The 19,565-nt window shown below is 49.3% G+C and overlaps 1 protein-coding gene across 1 annotated transcript; it reads left to right on the forward strand.

Moving 5' to 3' along the window:
• Positions 1-39: 39 nt before the first annotated feature.
• Positions 40-17,704, forward strand: SUGP1 (SURP and G-patch domain containing 1). The gene is made up of 14 exons (XM_030509235.1): positions 40-98; positions 341-503; positions 1,076-1,179; positions 1,579-1,806; positions 3,514-3,637; positions 4,185-4,288; positions 5,897-6,020; positions 7,711-8,081; positions 12,196-12,302; positions 12,963-13,140; positions 13,394-13,500; positions 14,293-14,438; positions 15,906-16,035; positions 16,576-17,704. Exons 1-14 carry the CDS (start codon positions 74-76, stop codon positions 16,600-16,602), a joined length of 1,938 nt encoding a protein of 645 aa, XP_030365095.1. The 5' UTR covers positions 40-73; the 3' UTR covers positions 16,603-17,704.
• The last annotated feature ends 1,861 nt before the right edge of the window (positions 17,705-19,565 follow it).

The following is a 19,565-nucleotide window of genomic DNA, read 5'->3' on the forward strand; positions in this document are numbered from 1 at the left end:
GGCCTTTGCGGCGGAGCCGCGGAGCCCCGCCCGCCCCGCCCGCTGCGGTGCACTGTGGGACGGGAGCTCCAAAATGGACAACCCCAGGGATGCGCCAGGTACGGCGGGTCCTGCTGCCCCCCGGCCGCGCCCTGCTCTGCCCGGCCCTGCCCCGCCGCCGGGGGAACCGGGACAGGCACCGGGGCCGGGGGCCCCGTGTGTGTGCGCGGTGCGGTGGGGAGGGGAGGGGGCCCGCGCGTGTGGTGGGTGTCTGCGGCGTTCCCCCCGCTCCAGTCGCTGCAGTGCCTCCGGGGGGTCCCGGACCCCAGAGCGCTCATTCTGCTCCCTCCTTCTCCCCCAGGGAAGGCGAGCCGGTGGTTTGGGGTCGCGCAGTCGAAATCTGCCAAGACAAACGTGAATCTGCTGCACCAGGAGGAGTTGATAGCGCAGAAAAAGAGGGAAATCGAGGCGAGGCTCGAGCAGCAGGCGAGGCAGAAGTGCCCAAGCATCCCCCTGCTCGGAGAGTACGTGGGCATCGCGGTGCTGTTAGCTGGGAGCTCTCCTGGCACGGAACGGGCACGTTTGAGGGATGAAACTGAAGAGAGAAGCTTTGCAAAGCTCTTGCTCTTGGGGGTGAATGCTGGGAGAGCTGAAGTTGGGGATTGAGTAAAGGTTAGAATGGGATACTTGTGCTTCCGTTGATCCAGCCAGGCGAGAATGGGGATGTGCTGACAGGAGTCATGTTTTTATAGGGTGTTATTACATTTTCCTTCTACTTCCCATTTTTCTCTGTCTTATACTCATGACCCCAAGGAGTTAGTGCAGTTGCCAGTTAAACGCTTCCTGTGTGTTCAGGTGCACGGAAGCAGGAGCAAGTAGATATCCTGTTTCAACACAGTAGTAACTAAGCCAGGTGCAGAGTATGGGTGAGTGCTGTAAGCAGCAAGCTGAGCAGTTCTCTGCTTTGGGGAAGTTCGGTGTCTTTTCCACGTTAGATGAGAGGGGTCGGCGGTGGCTGGCGTTTCTGGTGGTTTCTCTTTGAGGGGGGCTGGGGAGGATGATGAGCACCATCACCTGCTTTTCTTTTTCCACTCAGAGATGACGGGGCTGAGAATGAAGCCTGTGTTTCCAACAAGTTTGTTAATGATGGCAGTTTTCTCCAGCAGTTTCTCAAGCTGCAGCAGGAAAAGTCAAGTACTGGTAGGTCGACTTCTGAGCAATGGGAGGCCTTCCTTCTCCTGATGACACCAGCTTTGTGTGAGCTGCCTCCATGTATGTTCACTTTAAATCCCTGCTATGAGCTGTTACTGGTAGCAATTAAGTTCTAAAGCAGCCCTGACCCCTTCAGATTTGGCTTACAGAGGTGTGACAGGGAGGTTTGCCCACTCTCTGGCTGCTTTCAGGAAGCAGCACTGCTGGCTTCAAGCTCACTGCGTAAAAAATCATCCCAGCTTTCATTTCATCCTGCAGCTTTCACCAGTGCCTTTAACTTACTCTGAAAATAACGGCCTCTTGCAGCTCTGTCACTGCCTGAGATGTTGTTTGTAACCTGAGCTTAAAGGATGCCCAGGAATTATTTTCCCCTCATTCTTTTCTAAGAAACTCCCCCAAGTTCTGCTCAGAACTCGGCAACTGCTTCAGCAGCAAATGCTGGGAAGAAGCCTGGGCTGTTTGGGAAGCGGGCCGGGCAGGTCCTGAGCAGCATGCTGCACCAAGCACGGAGCTCCTCCCAGCCCAGACAGAGCCCGGGCACTACCCGCCACAGTGTCTTTCAGTCGCCCGATGAAGATGAGGAGGAAGATTATGAGCAGTGGTTGGAAATTAAAGGTAAATGACACCTTGTGCTCTGCCTTGGTTTGGGGTGCAGCTCACCCTAGTGCTGGGGGTGGAGTGTGGGAACAGCATTCCTTCGGTGGAGGGGGGTTTGTCCTTGTGCTGTGGGTTGGTCTTCCCAGCACAGTTCCTCTGTGCTGGCTTCTGCATCGTGGAATGGAAATGGCAGCAGTTAGTGCTGGGGGGCTCCTCCAGAGCTTCAGCAGAGAAGCTGAGGGCTGAATGCTGGGAGGTGTTCCTGGCCCAGCCTGAGCGTGGGGTGGGAGGGAGATCATTTGCCGTAGTTAGGCTGGGTTTGTGCCTGGAAAGATGTGTTTTCTCTGAGTTACCAGGGCAAGTGCTTCACCAGCTCTGTGAAAATAACCTGTAGAGACAAAAGATGTTTTACTCCTGATGGAGCTCATCATAAGAATTCTGCTTTGGTACAACTGACGTTTATCGTGCCTGGTGCTGACCTCTAGGCAATACACAGATAGAATGCTTGTCTTCAAAATGGAGCTTTAGCTTTTTTAATGATAGAAAACAAAGAGTTTGGGAGTGGTTGCGTAGAGGGGGGAAATTGTGTGTGTTAAGCAATAGGATGACATGGGAGGCACAGAACTGAAATCAGAGTTTCTGCCTCTTTCCAAAGTTTCATTAGGAAATCTCCCCTTTAGGTCCTGCCTGCTTTTGAAGCAGGATAGGAAAGCAGTGAGGAATCTTGCAGCACTTAAATAACCACCTTGATCTGCCTAACCCAGGCCAGGAAGCCCAGGGGCGGATTTGCTTAATAATCTCAATTTCATTTGTATGTATTAATCAAGTATAAAATGAGATTGGAGTTGCTAAATAAGTCACACTGAGCTTTATGTCCTCATTTATTTCATTCTATACGGTTACAAAACTGTATCCAGCCTTTTCTGGTGGGATTTCTAAGAGCATCAGCTTGGCAAGTGTGAACTTAAGCATGAAATGCACTGCAGGAATGTGGCTGCAGTGAGCAAAGATGGATTAGGGACCCTTAGTTTAAAGACTGTGGGTTCAAATCTAATCCAGTGCAGACAACTCTTCTCTCATGTGCTCTTTGCTCAGTGCCCTCCCCAATATGTTGTTGTCTAGACAAGAGCCTGTGTTTAGTTCCCATTGGATCTATCCTGCGTCCACTCTAACCACTGTCAGTGTTGGTGCATTTCTGCCTTGGCACAGAAGCCAAGACACAATTTCTTGGAGGCTGAGCTCTCCTCTCCGGTGGGATTCCCTCCAAGCAAGAGTTGAGACATGGGCATATGCCAGTAGGAAGAGCCACATGCTCCAGCTACACAATCTGCCTCCGGTAGCTGGGTACAGAGCGATGTCTTGGGATCTGGAATCTGTAATGATGAGTAATGTGGTGGTTAGAGCCAAATCCCTGTTCCTCCCCATTGCCTTTTGTATGGGGTAGAATGGTCAGAAGCAGTTGATGTTGCAGTTCAAATTGTACCCTGAACTGTGAGCATCCAAATTGGAGGCTTAGGTAGACATAACATGAACTTCCTGCTAGAGGAGGCTGACAGTAACCTGGGGCTTGTAAGTTGTGCAGCTGTGTAAGACTGGATCCCCCATTTCATCCTTTCTCTTCCCATTCCCGTTCTACTTTTGTCTGCCTCCGTGGTTCTTAGAAGTAATGTACCTGTTGCCTGTTTGGTGTGTGAGTTGAACCCCAGTACTGACAGCTGCTTAAAGTTTTACCCCCAGAGGATGCGGACACCCGGGCATTGGTGGAAAAGCTGGCTAGGTTCGTGGCTGAAGGGGGACCACGGTTAGAGAAGGTCGCTATGGAGAGCTACAAGGATAAACCAGCCTTTTTGTAAGTGTGGTCATTGCAACTCTTGTCTTCCAAAGCACAACCCTCTCTCTTTGTAGGAGCAAAAGAGCCTCGTGGATAGAGTGGCTCAGTTATAAGTAATTGGTTTGGTTAGTAATAGCTGGGGAAACTGAGGCAGGAAGTGAGGCTGGGATGGTGCTGAGGAGGCAGATCAGCCAGAGGCAGGATACAGCCAGGGGCATCTGCCTGTGCCTGGTGAATGTCCAGCACATGGGACATGGCCTTGATCTCAGGCCTGCTTCTGTCTCCTCTGCCACCGTGTGGCTGGGGACAGAGAATTCCCTGCTTGAGCAGAAGCAGCTTTGTTCTTTCCCTTCAAGTGACACACACAATTTGGATGCAAGTCCTTAGATTAGAGCTGCGTGTATTTACACGTGCTGAAGATCTTGTAACCCACCTTTTCAGTGTGTTCTGAGTAATTGAGTTGTATTTATTTGGGGTTGGGCTGTTTGTATCCTGCAGTATCATTATTTGTATAGTGGTTGCTGATGTATGTATTTTGTTCTTTTTTCCTCCATCTCCACCCCAGGTTTTTGCATGATAAGAACAGCAGAGAATTCCTTTACTACAGAAAGAAAGTGGCAGAGATAAGAAAAGAGAAACAAAATTTTCGGCCACCCTCTTTTCAGAAAGGTAATTGAGTGGGATCTGCAGAGTATGAATTGCACAGGTTCCATTCGTCATCTTCCTCCTCTGTAACTGCTTGTTGGGGCTGTGCTGGAAGCCCTTGGAGTGGAGATTTGGCTGTCAGTAAGAGGTGGTGATCAAACATCACCATGATGGCGTTGAAACTGGTGCCAAAACCAGTTGTTTCCCAAGCCCACAGCAGCTTGTCCCCTGCTCTGTGTAAAGGGCTCTTGGAAGAGATTTTCCTTCTACTTCTCAGAAATACTTCAAGTGAGCTAAAATGAGTCTCCAATGTGTGTGTTCTGGAAAGTTTCAGCCCTGAAAATGCAGTTAGGAAAAGTGGTTTGTCTCAGATGTTCTTATTTGATTTATTATAAATGAAAATGGTTGGTTTGTTGACTATAATCCCCACTTCTGCTGTTGTTTCCTTCTCTGAAGCTTTTCTTTTCTGCTTGGGACATAAATCCTTGCATGTAAGAGACTCTTTTCAGGTGGGAAAACAGCAGAAGTGGCTGAGCTGCCACCACTCAGGTGCGTGAGCAGTGGGATCTGGTTGACTGTGGTGAGACACAAACTGTTGAGTGGGTGAGGTGTGGTCTGTGGGCCAGGCATTTATCAATTCCAGTCCAACCTCTGTTTCAGGCCTTCCACGTGGCCCTGGCAAATCCCTCAGCCTCTGTGTCAGCTTCCTTTTCTGTGGAAAGGAGTCTTCATGCAATTCAGCTGTCACGCTGAGGAGTTAACACCTCAAATCATGGTTTAATAGACTGCAGGCTGAAAGAGCTTGTTACCAATATCAGCTAACTGATCCAGCAGCTTGGAAGCTAAGCAGTATTATCCATGCTTTACAGGTGTGGAATATTGAAGCAAGGAAAGGTTATGACTTGGCCATGGCTTATAATCATGTCTTCTGCCTCCTGGTCCTGTGCCAGCACACTGGAGTACTGGCACTGGTACTGTGCAGGTAGCAAATGGTATATAAGGCTGTCATGGCTAAATAACATATTTGCCTGGCTCCTTATAAACATTAAATATGCTTGAAATATTAATGAGCAGAGCTTCTCTGTGCCTTTGGATGAGGGCTGCAGTAGCCACCTCTTCCAGGTGAGGATTGGGACCATTCCATGGAGGATTTCCTCTGTCCTACAAGCCTCCCCTCAAATGATGAGCAGAGGTGTGGTGACAGGAGGTACAAGTTTGCCACTTTTTCTAAGGCTTTCCCGTTGCTCCTGGGGACTTCAGTGGCAAAATCTTTAACTAGAAATGATGGTGAGTGCTGAGGTGTAACCCTGCACAGGGCAGAAACAGCCTTCCTCTGCAGCAGAGAGAAACAAGGGTCCACCTTTGGACACAAGAGCTGGTTTGTGTGTTAATCTGCTCTCATCTCACTCCTGGCACAGGGGAAGCTGCTGTGTCAATGGGCGCTCCTCTGGTTACAAAGTGGTTGCAAAGTGATGCTTTTTGTGCTCTAAACTCTTATGACTGTTGATATGTAATATTTCTAAAACTGAAACTCGACCTTTTGCCCTTATTCTGCTCTTGGGGTTCTTAGACCAGATAGGCTTTGACTGTTGCTTGTGTGAGTTGGGCCCAGTACTGACAGCCTGCTTAAAGTTTCACCCCCAGACGACGAAGAGATAAGGAACTCTGCAGAGAAACTGGCCAGGTTCATAGCAGCCGGGGGGCCAGAGATGGAAGCTATTGCCGTGCAGAACAACAGAGAGAACCATGCTTTCAGGTAAAGGAAGAAACCTGCTGCTCACTGGAATGTTGGGGGGCTCTTGTTTAAGGGGAGATAGTAGCCAAGCTTGTGGTAACTCTGAAGTCACAAGGACAGTGCACTTCTATAGCACTGGTACTTGAATGTTTTCATGCTTCACAGTTTAAATCAAGGCACAGAAAGAGAGATCTATCAATTTGCTTTCCCCAAAATCAATGTACAGCTTCCACCCCTCCTCACCTGCTTTCTCTTGCAAGGTACCAGTATGATTCTAACCTTTCTGCTCCTCCCTGTAGCTGTGTTTTGGAGTGGGCCCCCAGCCACCACTCAGCCACTGCTGCCCGATTAATTTCCTGGGTTGCTCTTTGCACAGCATCCCCACTACCGTGCAGGTAGCATTCCTTCACTGTTAGGTCCCCCTTTGGAATCTCTTTTTCAGCCTTTCAGATGTGAATTGCTCTCTTCAGTGCCCACTGACAGCTGTTTAATGCCTCCCTTTGGTCTCATCCATGTTTCATTTCTCTGCTCTTACAAACAAGTTGATGTGTTCCCTGGAAGTGAAGCGGCGCTCAACAAGCCTGATTCTGTTGCTCCTATCTTGGTGCTTTATTGGCTGCCTTCTGGCCCTCTGGGGTGCTCCCTTTGTGTTGTGGATTGCATTAGGCAGATGTGCTGATAGCTGAGCTCTTCCAGGATTTACTTTAAAACCCTGCTGTGATCCCACCTGAACACTCTCTCCTCTGTTAGGATTTCATCAGGTTTGCCATAGGGAGGGCCCCATCCTGCCCTCTGTGAGGTCCTGAAGCAATCCTTAGTGCTGATACTCAAATGGAGGGATGCACGACCATGTTTGAGTTGGCCTGTGTGTTGTGCAATGGTAGATGGAAAAGGCCTGTCATCTCTTAGGTGGGACCAGACACTGTCCTGAGGAGAGCTTACACCAAGAGTTAAACTGGTCCCTTGTAAAGGGAGGATTGTAGAGGGCTTAGGAAGAAGCAGGATTTCTGTGTGAAGAACTGAAACTGGAGCGAGCTCAAGGAGAGAATGTGTTTGTAACCACCATTGTATTGACTTGTGTTTCATTTCGCACGTTGCTGCTAGCTTGAGGATTGTTCATGTTCTTCCTCCAGAGACCAAGGAGATTTATTTCACCCAAAAGGTCAGAGCTGCCTATTTCTGGAAGGGGTAGCAAATAAAGCAGTGGGGTTTGCCTGTGAGGGAACAGAAGGAGGAATCAGGATCTAATCAAGCAGACTGGTAATGTCAGTGCTTTTAGCTTGAATAGAGAGCTGGGGAGCAGTTTCTTTAGGCAGTGGTTTGGCATTCCCACTGGTAAGACCTGAATGTTTGGGAACTGGAACCTGACATGTTGTGGAGCACTTGCAGTTTCCCCAATCCTCTTCCAGAAGGCAGGTGAATGCTGGGGGAGGACCTTGCACTTCCACAGATGTAACGTGCTTATTTGGCACCAGAAACAGCTCGTGAATGGGAAATGCACTTCCTCATCCCAAAGGAAACCTTGGAAAAGCACTTGGAGCCCTGCATTGCATGCATGCACACACAGGATGGTGCTGCAGAGCAGGGAAGTGCGGGGAATGCTGCTTGTGCAAGAGCACTGCAGGAGAGGAGAGCCCTGGCCGAACTGTGCTGTACCCAACCCTGCACGGGACTGTTAGAGCTAAACTTGCTGGTTTTGGCTTCTTTACAGGTTTCTATATGAGCCAAACAGCAGAGGCTACAAGTACTACAAGCAGAAGCTGGAGGAGTTCCGGAAGGCCAGGACCAGCCCTGCAAGTGCCCCTTTGCCTGCAGAGCCCAGTCAGAAAAGGAAGAGCAGCCCTGAGACATCCCCGTCACTTATGTGCTTACCAGCTTTGCCTTTGCCCCTGCCCTTGCCCTCATCCTTGCCCTCACCTTCAGCATCATCCTCCTCTACAACTGCATCTGATCAGACAGCTCCAACTACTCCAACCACTACGAAGAAGAAGCGGAAGAGCAGGTGGGGGCCGGAGGAGGAGAAGGTTGAACTACCTCTGCCACAGCTTATCCAGCAGCTGGAGTCTCCTGCCCCTCTCACAGGTTAGTGGGGCTGTATATCGTGGTGAAGAACTGGTCTGCCTTAGCACAGCTGGCTTTGCAAAGAGAAAATCCAGTGAGTCCTATCTCCTGTTGTAATCTCCTTGGTTGCCAGCCCCAGTCTTTCAGCTGGGCCTAGCAGCTAGCTCTCCCCTGGGTAGAAACCCAGATAAACCACTTTATCTTGCTGACACCAGGGATTGGATCTTATCGTTCTCCAGCTATCTCTGAAACCCTGCTGTGCTATAGCTCATTACAGCCTCAGCCTCTATGTTGTTTAGGACTATTTCACTTCAGGAAGAGAGTCTGACAGAAAACAAATATCAAAGGCTGAACTGTGCTTATTCCCCATGGTTGGGTAAAATCCTTGTGCAGCACTTCCATCTCCCTCTACCTGATCAGAAGGCTAAATGGGAATAGCTGTTCCCCAGAGTGCTGGCGGGCACGAGCGTAACTTCCAGTTCTGATTTATACCCATTTCAGTTCGTTTGGTTACAGGTGAGCTTCACAGTTCTCAGCCAGGGTTGAGGCTCATGCTCCTCGTGCTTCACCTGCCAGGTTCACCCTGAGGCAATTGCTCAGCCCTTAATAGGGGTGAGCCCTTAACAGCTTTGGCTGTTAGGCTTGGGTAAGGTGGAGGGTACATGCTGTGGTGTCTGTGGCTCTGCAGAGGGCAGGAGGGAAGGAAGGGCTCCACCTCCTAATCCAGCACTTCAAATGGAGATGAAGTTCCTATGTGGTTCTTCGGATCACAGCCCTATACAGAAGTCTTGGCTATACATACAGGACAAGATACCAACCTGGATGGACTCATTTGACCTTGAATTGCTGCTTGTACCTCTAGAGCACTTGTGTGTGTTTTGCAGGCAGTAATGAAGCTTCCATGGTGTAGCTGGGCAGGTGCTATTGGAACAAGCCTCAGGTTCTGTGTTCATACCCCCTGCTGCAGTGGGGGGCTGCAGGGGTGTCTGTGTGCTCATCCCAGCATGCTGCCTGCTGAAATCTCCCCTGGCTCTTTCAGCCTCCCCTTCATTAGGCAGGGACATGCTCGTGTTCAGGCTCACTTTCTGCAGGGCTTTGTGTGAAGTAGAAGAAAGGGACAGCAACCAATTTGGCAGGCAGAACAAACCAGCCCTTAACATGGTGTTCATGCTCTGCAGGGGGAAGGGTTTGGTTTTTATCAGTTCAGATGGACTCATCCCTTTTAAGAATTAACATCTTCAACCTGGCAGGTGAAGAGAATTCCAATGACCCCCTCCGGTCGTGGGGAAGGTTAGAGTTGCACAGGATGCTTTGGTACCTCAGTACCTACATCTTTAGTCCTTTATGCTCAGCGATAGTTTTGGGTTGAGTGGAAGACTTTTCTGATTCTTTTCCTCTCTACTCTTAGTCATAAATCAGTATCAGGAGAGGAGAAAGTGTGGCCCTTCTGGACAGAAACAAGGCTTCTTTTATTGATATCAAAACCCTTAACTGCATGCATCCTGCAGGGACTAACACAGCTGCAAAGCTGAACAGAGCAGAGATACTGGGATTAGGGAACTCTGGACTAATGGGAAATTACAGGCTGTCGTTAGAACTCTGTGAAAGCTAATACTGGATTGCTCTGGGTCTGATTAGTTTTAATTGAGTGAGATCTTCAGGCTGTGAAGCAAGAAATCAGGCACTTCATTGGGATTTCTCCTGCTGTCCTTAAAGGACATTGACTGCTCTTGTAACAAGCTCCTCTTCCGGCATGTGGGGAAGGGATAAAGCTTCAGGTAGGCTCCTGCCAATGCTGCAGATAGACTGCACCATTAACCCTGGAGGCAAAGCTGATGTCATTCCAGGGGAACAAATGTATTTTTCCCAGACCTGCTGAACATGAGACTGGGAAGCAACTCTTTATCACACAGCGTTTGCCTGGTGCTAGCCCAGTGTAAGGAACTTATAAATCTTATGTATTTGTATGCAAATCCACTGACTGATCTTATTTACAAAGAGACTTTCCTACCTTGGGGTAGAGCTTTGCTTTTTCTGTCAACTTTGCTTGTGTTGTGCTGCTTTGGGCCCAGCCTCCAAAAATACCTCCCAGAGCTGAATTTCTGCAGTGACTTTCAGCATCTCTCAGCAGAAAGCACCAGAGCAGTCAGAGAAACCAGATGTACTTATAGCACAAGAAGCAGCAATGGCATATGCTTTCTGGGAAGAAAAAGATGCTCCAGTCCCACCTTTCTCCTTTAAGGGGGTTATGTATATGCTGGGTTAAGGCAGCACCTCGTGGGGCCTCTAGAGCCATGCCTGGCTCTTAGCCTGCGTGTTTCTGCAGTTCAGAGCTGAGGCAGAGAGCTGCTGACCTCTGTGAAGGGCAGAGACTCTTCCTCGGTGCGTTCAGAGGAAGCTTTCCCATGCCTTGACCCAGGGGGTGAATCTTTGGCTGGGGCTGATGCTGAAGTGCCCCAGTCTCACATAACGTGTGGGGCCAGACTCTTTATGTGGCATAGGCCTAGTGCATTCATAAAACTGTTTCCAAACCTCAGTGCTCTCCCAGGCACAAATCAGGTTGTTTATCAACAATAGAAAGCTTTCTTTTCCTAGTTGTGCTTATTTCTTGGGAGCTGGAAGTGCTTATCCCAGCCCCAAGCCCAGCATAACCCAGCTTCTTGCTTCTCTCCCCTTGGAAAACCTCTTGCAGTGTTTTACATAACTCTTTCTGCAGAGTTGACTCCCAGCTCTGGTGTGAATGTGCAGAGGCTGTAGCTGCGGGAGGGAGGGAGGGTGGATGTGCTGGTTTCTGCTCTCCTTGGGAGCCTGGAGTTAAGGAATCTGCTTTCCCATCCTGGAGTCCTCAGCCCAAAGCATGAGGAGAGTGCTCAGATCAATTGCCCTGAGTGCCAGTGAGAGGAAGGGAGCTGCTGAGCCCTGGGGCATCATTAACATGTTGTGTAGACGTTTGGTGTCATGAACAATGATCTTATTACTATCAGGCTTCATAATTAATAGATGATGAATAATTAATGAAGCATCATTTAACTGTAGTCTGGACTTACATTCAGATGGAGGCTTTTGCAGGCATTAGGAAGGCATCCTTGCCTTGTATTGAAAAATGCAGCACCCTTTCAAGTGTGGGTTTGTGTCTTCTTTTAATCCCTTAAATATTTAGTTGTTGGGATGTTGGCTCTGAGGTGCTGCAGGGGAAGCTGCCAGCATTGCTGGGTAGGTCTGAACCAACTTTGCAAGGCAATCTTCGTGATAAATTTCTCTTGCAGTACCAGCAGTGTTTCTATTGCTTTCCTTCATGGTGCTGCAATTCCAAAGAGGTTTCCTTCCGCCTCCCCCCCTTTCCCTTTGCTTGTCCTTTGAACTCCCAAGTGCTCTGTGGTCATTTTAAACCCATAGGTGCCCTGCCCAGGTAATGTTAATATCTAATTTCAGGGCTTATCTGATAAACCAGCAAAAATCATTCCAAAGGAGGAGCATCCAAAAGGGGATACTGCAGAAAAAGGAGGATACATCAATGGGGTTGTCAAGCAGAAATTTCACATGCCCCCTCTTTGAAAGCAGGGGCACCATCCCTGGCAATGCAGCTTGTGGGCCTGTAGATTAGAAGCTACAATTCCCTCGGGGAATAGCAGCTTCCAAAAGCAGCACAATGCTCAGGTCTCTGTTCTGATGCGCTCATTCGCTTTTTAGTTGGAAGGAAGTTGCTGTTTACACAGGAATCAGGAGACACTTGATGCATAGGTTGGGCAACACGCTGCCAGGCTCGGGTCTGCTGGTGACTTAATGCTGAGTAACTAATTGCACTCTTTACAAGGCTGGGCTTCACCAGGAAGCCTTTTGAGGGGAATGCATGGTTCTGGAAGCATGGTGTAGCAGATTGCCATGCAGTGTGACCACGAGGATGTGAGACATGGTTTGGGCAGAGGCCTGGACAAGGGTGGGGGAATACTGAGTTGAATGATCTGTGACCATTCTCACTCCTGTGGTTCCTAAGTCCTACCAGGTGGTTGTTCTTCAGTTAATGCTGAAACCATGGAATGAATGTAAACCTGCACGGAGGGCTCTTCAGCTGGGGGTTCACTGCTCTCAATGGCTGTCTCATTTCTAAAAGTCTTTTAACATGTGCTTATTGCAGTTCAGGACCTCAAGGGTCTTGGTTATGAAAAAGGGAAACCAGTTGGTTTGGTGGGTGTGACGGAGCTCTCCGAAGCCCAGAAGAAACAGCTGAAGGAGCAGCAGGAGGTAATGCCCTGAAATGATTTCCAAATTCATACTGTGTTGCAGCATGACTGGCTTAGATGGGAAAATGGAAGTGGAGACAGCAGAGAAACTTCCCAGGGGCCCACAAGTAAATCTGTAGGATTTGTGCTGAATGCCAAAGAATCGTGATGCTGCAGTCAGCAGAAACAGGAGAGGACTTTGGGGAATATGAATTAAGCCAACCAATTGCTGTCCTACCAAACTAAACCCCCAAATCTATAAGGTCTGTTGTGTCACATCTGCAGTTGGTTATATATTGCTTCAGCAGTGGGGAGGAGGGGAGTGGAGACTTGGAATTTTGGGGGGAATCGGAGCAGAATTGGCTTTTGCCAGAACGTGAGGGCGATGTTTAAGCTGTGTGGGGATGAGGAGAGGGCAGCAGTCCTCAGTGTTAACATCAAGGTGCCTCTGTTGGAGCAACCAGTACATAATACATAATGCTCCTGTTTGATCTGAGAAGTGAGTGGCTCACATCAAGCAACAGCACTCGCTGCCTGTGGGGATTTGTACTTGTCATAACCTGTGTGTGCAGGGCAACTGGGGTGGGTGCAGGCTGTGCCGCAGAGCTCCGTGTGCCCCTGTGGCACTCTGCTGCCTGCAGTGGGGGTCTCACTGAGTGCACTGTTGCTTCTCTTCCTCTAGATGCAGCAGATGTATGACATGATCATGAAGCACAAGCAAGCCATGCAGGAGATGCAGATGATGTGGGAAAAGGCAATCCAGGAGCACCAGTATGACTATGACAGTGATGAAGAGGTGGACAGTGAGCTGGGAACTTGGGAGCACCAGCTTCGGCGCATGGAGATGGATAAGACACGAGGTGTGTGGGCAGCTGCCATGCAAACGTCTTGCTCACTCTGTGCTTGCACAGAGGCCTCCAGAGGGAGATGTCCGAGATCACGCTGTTGGCATGGGAGTTGCAGGGTCACTTTGCACTGCTCTGTGCTGTGGCTTCCCTGCCTGTTGAGTGGAGATAATCACCATGGGTTGCTGGGAGGCTTTATGCTTCACAAACCCTCTGAAATTCCAAGTCAGAACACTGTCTTATTGCTGGTTTCTCTTCTCTTGGGCAGAGTGGGCTGAGCAGCTGACCCAGATGGGCAGAGGGAAACATTTCATCGGAGACTTTCTTCCACCTGATGAGCTGGAGAAATTCATGGAGACATTCAAGGCACTGAAGGTGAAACAGCCAAATTCAGACCGGTGGCAGCACTTCACACTTGTCCTGAGCAGGGAGGGAGAGGTCTCAAGTGTGCTTAGCCCTTTGTCACAGCACTTAGCTCCCTCACAGTCTTGAGGTACTTCTGCCCTTACCCTGGGAGCTCTGTTCCTTCTGGAGGAAACAAGGGGTAAATGGCTGTAGCAAAGCAGAGAGCAGACGATTGGGACAGGACTTGGGGGTTAGCTGCAATTGCAGACCAGCCTCTTGGACTCGCCATGGTTTGGCTGTTCTTGTTTCAGGCAAGTGGTTGCTGGTGCCAAGCAAGGAAAATGTGATTTTTTTTATCTAGATGATTGCAGTAAAGTGAAAATATAAAACCTACAAAAAGCTTATGCAAAGCACTTCAGTACCTGCCAATTCTTCCTAAACTGTGGGGCTTCTTGATGCTGGCACATCCCTCTCGCTGTTTCCGTGTCGCCAGCATGGGGTCTGACGTTCCCTGGAGATCCTGGCTTAAATAAGAACTGTATCTGAAGCTTGATCCAGGGAGCAACTTTGAATTCAGGAGCTAAATATTTCTTAGCTTAATCTCACAGTAGCATTCCCTGCTTCTTACAGATTGTTCTGGGGCTGTGCAGTGCTTTATCATTTACCTGCTTTCTTCTCTGTGGTGATGCAGAGCTGGAATCCCAGGGAATGATGCTAGTTGTTAATTGCTTGCTAGAGCCATCCTAACTTGGAGCTGGTTTTCCCATCCTCTGCCCCACAAAGAGAAAAGAATAACCAACAGTTCCTTTTGTGCCTCTGCAGGAAGGACGGGAGCCAGATTATTCTGAATACAAGGAGTTCAAACTGACTGTGGAAAATATAGGTTATCAAATGCTAATAAAGATGGGCTGGAAGGAAGGCGACGGACTCGGCTCGGATGGACAGGGGATTAAAAATCCAGTCACAAAGTAAGCAGAGCTCTTCTACTATTGATTTACTCTTTTCCTCTTGGGCTGGTAATTGATGCTCCTTCCCTGGGCTACTGGAAGCAGCTGCAGTGAATGTGACTGTAATTCATCACTGGAGCAGAATATGGAATCCTTGCAGCAAAGGAGAAAAATGCTTTCTGATTTCTCTGGGGTTCCCCCCCCCACCCAGAGCCTGGGTTTGTTACGTTAGCTCAGGCAGGAGCAATCATCTGAGCCAAGAGTGTTTTGATTCTAATCTCAATTTGCATGCTGAGCTCTTCTGAGAGATGCTGTCTCCCCAGTTATAAAATGAAGGTAATACTTGTCCACACCTCCCCTCTCCCAGGACACGTGAGGATTAAATCATGTCTTTAAAGTCATAAATTCATTTCAGTATTCAAGAACGTGCCTTTTGCATCTGAAGCACAGTTGGTGCCTGCTGGGTAGTCCCTGGTGTACTGTGGGTGAAGGGATGCTGCTGCTGGACCTGTGCTTGAAAGACGCTTCTGTCCAGATCAGAGCTTTGTGTGAGATCATGCAGCTGCCTTGACGTCACTCTTTTGCACTGAAGTTTTCTGATTTGATCACTCTTTGTGTATAACCAAGCATAATGAGTTCTATCCAAGAATAGATGAGCATCTCTTTTTAGGTAGATCATCTGTTGGTAACATATGCTGAACTTCAGAACCCAATATTGGGGGCAGGAAGTTCTCTGAATTGGGTATTTTAGCATTAAATCCTTTTAGAAATAGCAGTTGTTTGTTTACTGCACGATGGAAAATCTCTCTGCAAAGCACTTCTGCTCCTCTTTAGCAAGAAGATCTCTTTGGCAAAATGCTTATTGGGTCAGAGAAGTTCTGTGGTAAGAGATTGCTGTAATCAAACCAGCAAGGCTTCCAAACAGAGGGACGGCAGATTCTGTGCATCACGGGCTTGAAGAAGGTTTGCCCTTTGCTTGGGTTCTATCATCTCTGATGCTCCCAGAACTGGTAGGAAGATGCTGCTGCAGAGGGAAAGGAATTGCTGCTGCTTCTGGAGTGTTCTGGAGTGGAGGAATGGGAGGCAGGTAGATTTAACAGATCTGTGTGTGCCTCCACTCAGTGAGGTACAAATGGAAGCACTTGGCTGCCAAAGGTGAGTCTGCTGGGCAGAGCACTGTTCAGCAGGGAGGCATCCAAACCACAGATACTGTTTCTCTTCCAGCTGTAAAAGGTTAAGCAAATATATGTTGACACTCCTGCTTCCATCTAGCAACAGCAAGCATCATTGATTCAGAAGGGCAGTGTAGCAATGTGGCAAATGCAATAAGCTGCTCAGTGTTCGCTGTCTGTCTTGATGCAGCATGCTCTGCGTGACGATGCCCAGTGCTCTGATGCCTGTCCCCCAGCTCTGCTGACAAGAGGCAGCAGGTCTTTCTGGTGAAGAGGAAGGTGATCTGTCACATCTTTGTTCCCTCTTTCCAAACAGGGGAACTGCTGCTGTGGATGGAGCTGGTTTTGGCATCGATCGTCCCGCTGAGCTCACCAAGGAGGATGATGAGTACGAGGCATTCCGTAAGCGAATGATGCTCGCCTACCGCTTCCGACCAAATCCATTGGTAAGGTGGTCCCAAAACGAGAGCAGACACAGTGACAAACCCGCTGAGGCTTCTGTGTGTGTCTCGTAAGGGTGGGGGTGTTTCTAGCACTTAGCCAAGAGAGCAAATGCTGTGAAAGTTTCTCTTTTGATTCTGCTCTCATGCTGAATCACATTATCGCTGCCAAAACAGCCACGGATGCGCAGTTTTCCTTGCCATCACTTTATTTTTAAGCACAAAAGCCTATGGGTTGGGTTTTATCTGGTGCATACCAAGTATAAACGCTGAGCACAAAGGATACGGGGGGCTTGTCCATGAATCCATGGGTTCTTTTGGATAATTGTTTTCCTGGTTGCAAAAGGTTGCTCCGTTTGCGTTGGCCTCGTCCATTCCGCGTGCCAGCACACCTTGAAAGCTCCATTTATAATTTGTGATGGGCAAAGCCCAGGTTTCGCTGTCAGAAATGTCACGTTTCAGTGGCTTTTTCAGGTAATTAAGCTCAGATGCTCATTGTTCTGTGAAGAGAGCAATTTTGATTCATTTCTCTCATCTTCCCCACAGAACAACCCGCGAAGACCTTACTACTGAGGATGCTTTTGGAGGACAACGTGTTTTCAAATCCAGTTGTAATTTTCCTGTGAAATGTTATGAAACTTGCATTATCAGTCTCTTATTTGCTAATATTGTAAAACTTTCTGAAGTCACAATACCATCTGTCACCCAGAAGAGCCCCCTCGAGTGTCACAAGAGCCGTGTCGTAACAAGGCCTGGGTGGTGTTTGGGGAGGAGAACAGAGCAGGGGAGAACAGACCTTCACATGGTGCCCTGCTGACAGGGGAAGGGTAGCACCAAAGATACTAGTAAGTAGTTCAGGGACTTCATTTGTGTTTAGCTCAGTGCCATGTTACAAGGAATGCAGATCCTCTGCTGTTCAGATGTGCAGCTTGTGCTGCTCTGGGTTGTTTGGTTGGTTTGTTAATGGCAAATACAACAAGGGACTATCTCCACCCCAGGTTTTGGGGCTCTTGTTCAAGTCAGGCTATTGTTCCCTGAAGAACTGGGTTGTGATGCTGTCATGAAGCCAGAAGTATAGTCTGACTTTCACCTGACATTGCAAAACCAGTGCCTAGTTGGTTTACCTCTGGCCTGTGGAAGACAAGGTGTGGATTGGTGTGGAGTGTGGCTGCAAGGCTTGAGGGATGTGGGGGCAAGTTCTTCAACTTCAGAGGTGATGGCTTCTTGGTTTCTTGAACACTAAGTTCACCCCAAAAGACTTGCAAACCAAGAGACTTGCTACCACTTCCTGTGGCTCGGGCTGCTGAAGAACCAAGCCTTCAGCCACAGCTTGGCAAAGCCCATTTGGATTTTGTTGTCATAAGAAACCTCTTTACAGATACAGAATTTCTTCATTCAGTCTGTAAATAAAATAAAACTCATTTGTTCCTTAGTTTTAATCACGGAATTTTTGGGACTAGTTGCTCTTACTGTGAGTTTTCATAGGCTGAGAGACTGTTCTGCACCTCTATCCTTCCAAGCATCTTAAACCAATGTGAGATTGGTTGGTTTGGTTTCTTCTGCCTTTTGTTTTCCCTCCATCCAAATACTTGGTGTGTGATGCCTTTTTGTTAACTTTTCTTACCAACATCGAGCCAAGCATTTGGCTTTCAATAAAACCCTTTGAAACAGTCAATTCAGGAGGGTTTCATTTGAGGAAAATCCAAGTGAGTCAGGCCCTTGTGCACACCCGGAGCCGGCTGCACGGCGAGGTTGTGCTGGGGCTGAGTGTGAGCATGGGCAATGAGCATGGAAGATTGGGAAATGGAGATAACAAAACCTGGCAGGTCTGCAGTAGGGCTCAGCTTCTGCTCAAGTGATTGAGGTCACTGTGACAAGTGCTTCCCTGGGAGGTTAGGACATGGGGCTGTTTGGTTTCTCCCTGTTGTGGCTTGGTCTTGGCTCCTATTGCTGATCAGGTCTTTAAAGCCAATCTGATACTACAGCGATCCCCATGTACTTTGTTGATGTGTTGGCAAAAGCTGGTTTAGAATCAGGCTGGTTTGGGTTGGAAGGGACCCTAAAGCTCATCTACTTCTAACGCCCTGCCCCGGGCAGGGACACCTTCCACTGGAGCAGGTTGCTCCAAGCCCCTGTGTCCAACCTGGCCTTGAACACTGCCAGGGATGGGGCAGCCACAGCTTCTCTGGGCACCCTGTGCCAGCGCCTCAGCACCCTCCCAGGGAAGAGCTTCCCAAGATCTCATCTCTTTCCCGCTGGCACGGGGCTGGGTCGCTGCGATGCTCTGAGCTGCCGTTGCAAGAGTGGCGCGACTGACACGACGCTGGTAGAAGATTCAGTGTTGGAGACAACCTGTAAGTTGAGTCCCTCCCCGTTCACTGGTTTCGCCCCATTTTCCTGTTTCACAGGGTGTTGTGCTGCAATTTGGGCTCTGTGGGGCTGGTGGGTGGTTTCTCAGCTGCAAACCCTGGCTTGTTGCTGAGCCCCCTTTGCTCTCGGGCACCGTAGGCTGCAGGAGCAGCACCCAGTGAGCCTTTCCTTGTCAGCGAGGTGCTGACGAGGCTCACAGGGGGTGTTTGAGTTCCTCCTGTGCAGAGGAATGATGAACAAGCCCTGGGCAAAGTGCAGAGCAGCCAGTTCAGCCCCCGGACTCTGAAGCAAGAGGGCAAAAGAGTGACACGTTTGTGAAGGTGTTGTGAAGAAGGGGAAAGGTTGAGCGGCTGCTGTGGGGAGCTGCAAAGTACCGTGGAAGTGGTGAAGTGTGTGCCCAGGTCTCTCCGTGGGCTGGGGGCAGGTTGAGCTCGTGTTTGAGCAGAGCATGAGGAGCAGGTCAGCGGAATGCTGGGCTCCCAGTGGGAGAGAGACCTTGAACCTCCTGCTCCCTTCGATTCCTTGTTAAAGGCAGGGATGAAGCGTTGGCTTGCATGTGCTTCACTCCTCCTGTCTTCCTCTCAGAGATCCGAAGACGTGTGTCCTCCTGGATCTTTTAAGTACTTCAGATTTTAGAATGAATTGTGGGGAAAAAAGAAACAAAACCACACTCACAAGCAGAGCCTCTTCTTGAGAGGTTTTATCATAGACTCACAGACCGGTTTGGGTTGGAAGAGACCTTAAAGCTCCTCCAGCTCCAACCCCTGCCACGGGCAGGGACACCTTCCACTAGAGCAGGTTGCTCCAAGCCCCTGTGTCCAACCTGGCCTTGAACACTGCCAGGGATGGGGCAGCCACAGCTTCTCTGGGCACCCTGTGCCAGCGCCTCAGCACCCTCCCAGGGAAGAGCTTCTGCCTCAGAGCTCATCTCAGTCTCCCCTCTGGCAGGTTAAAGCCATTCCCCTTGTCCTGTCCCTACAGGCCCTTGTCCAAAGCCCCTCTCCAGGTTTCCTGGAGCCCCTTTAGGCACTGGAGCTGCTCTAAGGTCTCCCCTTAAGGAGCCTTCTCTTCTCCAGGCTGCCCCAGCCTGGCTCCAGAGCAGAGCTGCTTTATCTTCCCCCGCAGCCCTTAGCCCCGTTTCTCACGGCAGCCCCCCCAGGACAGGC

Source organism: Strigops habroptila, chromosome 20, assembly GCF_004027225.2.
Source record: "Strigops habroptila isolate Jane chromosome 20, bStrHab1.2.pri, whole genome shotgun sequence".
Lineage (NCBI taxonomy): Eukaryota > Metazoa > Chordata > Aves > Psittaciformes > Psittacidae > Strigops > Strigops habroptila.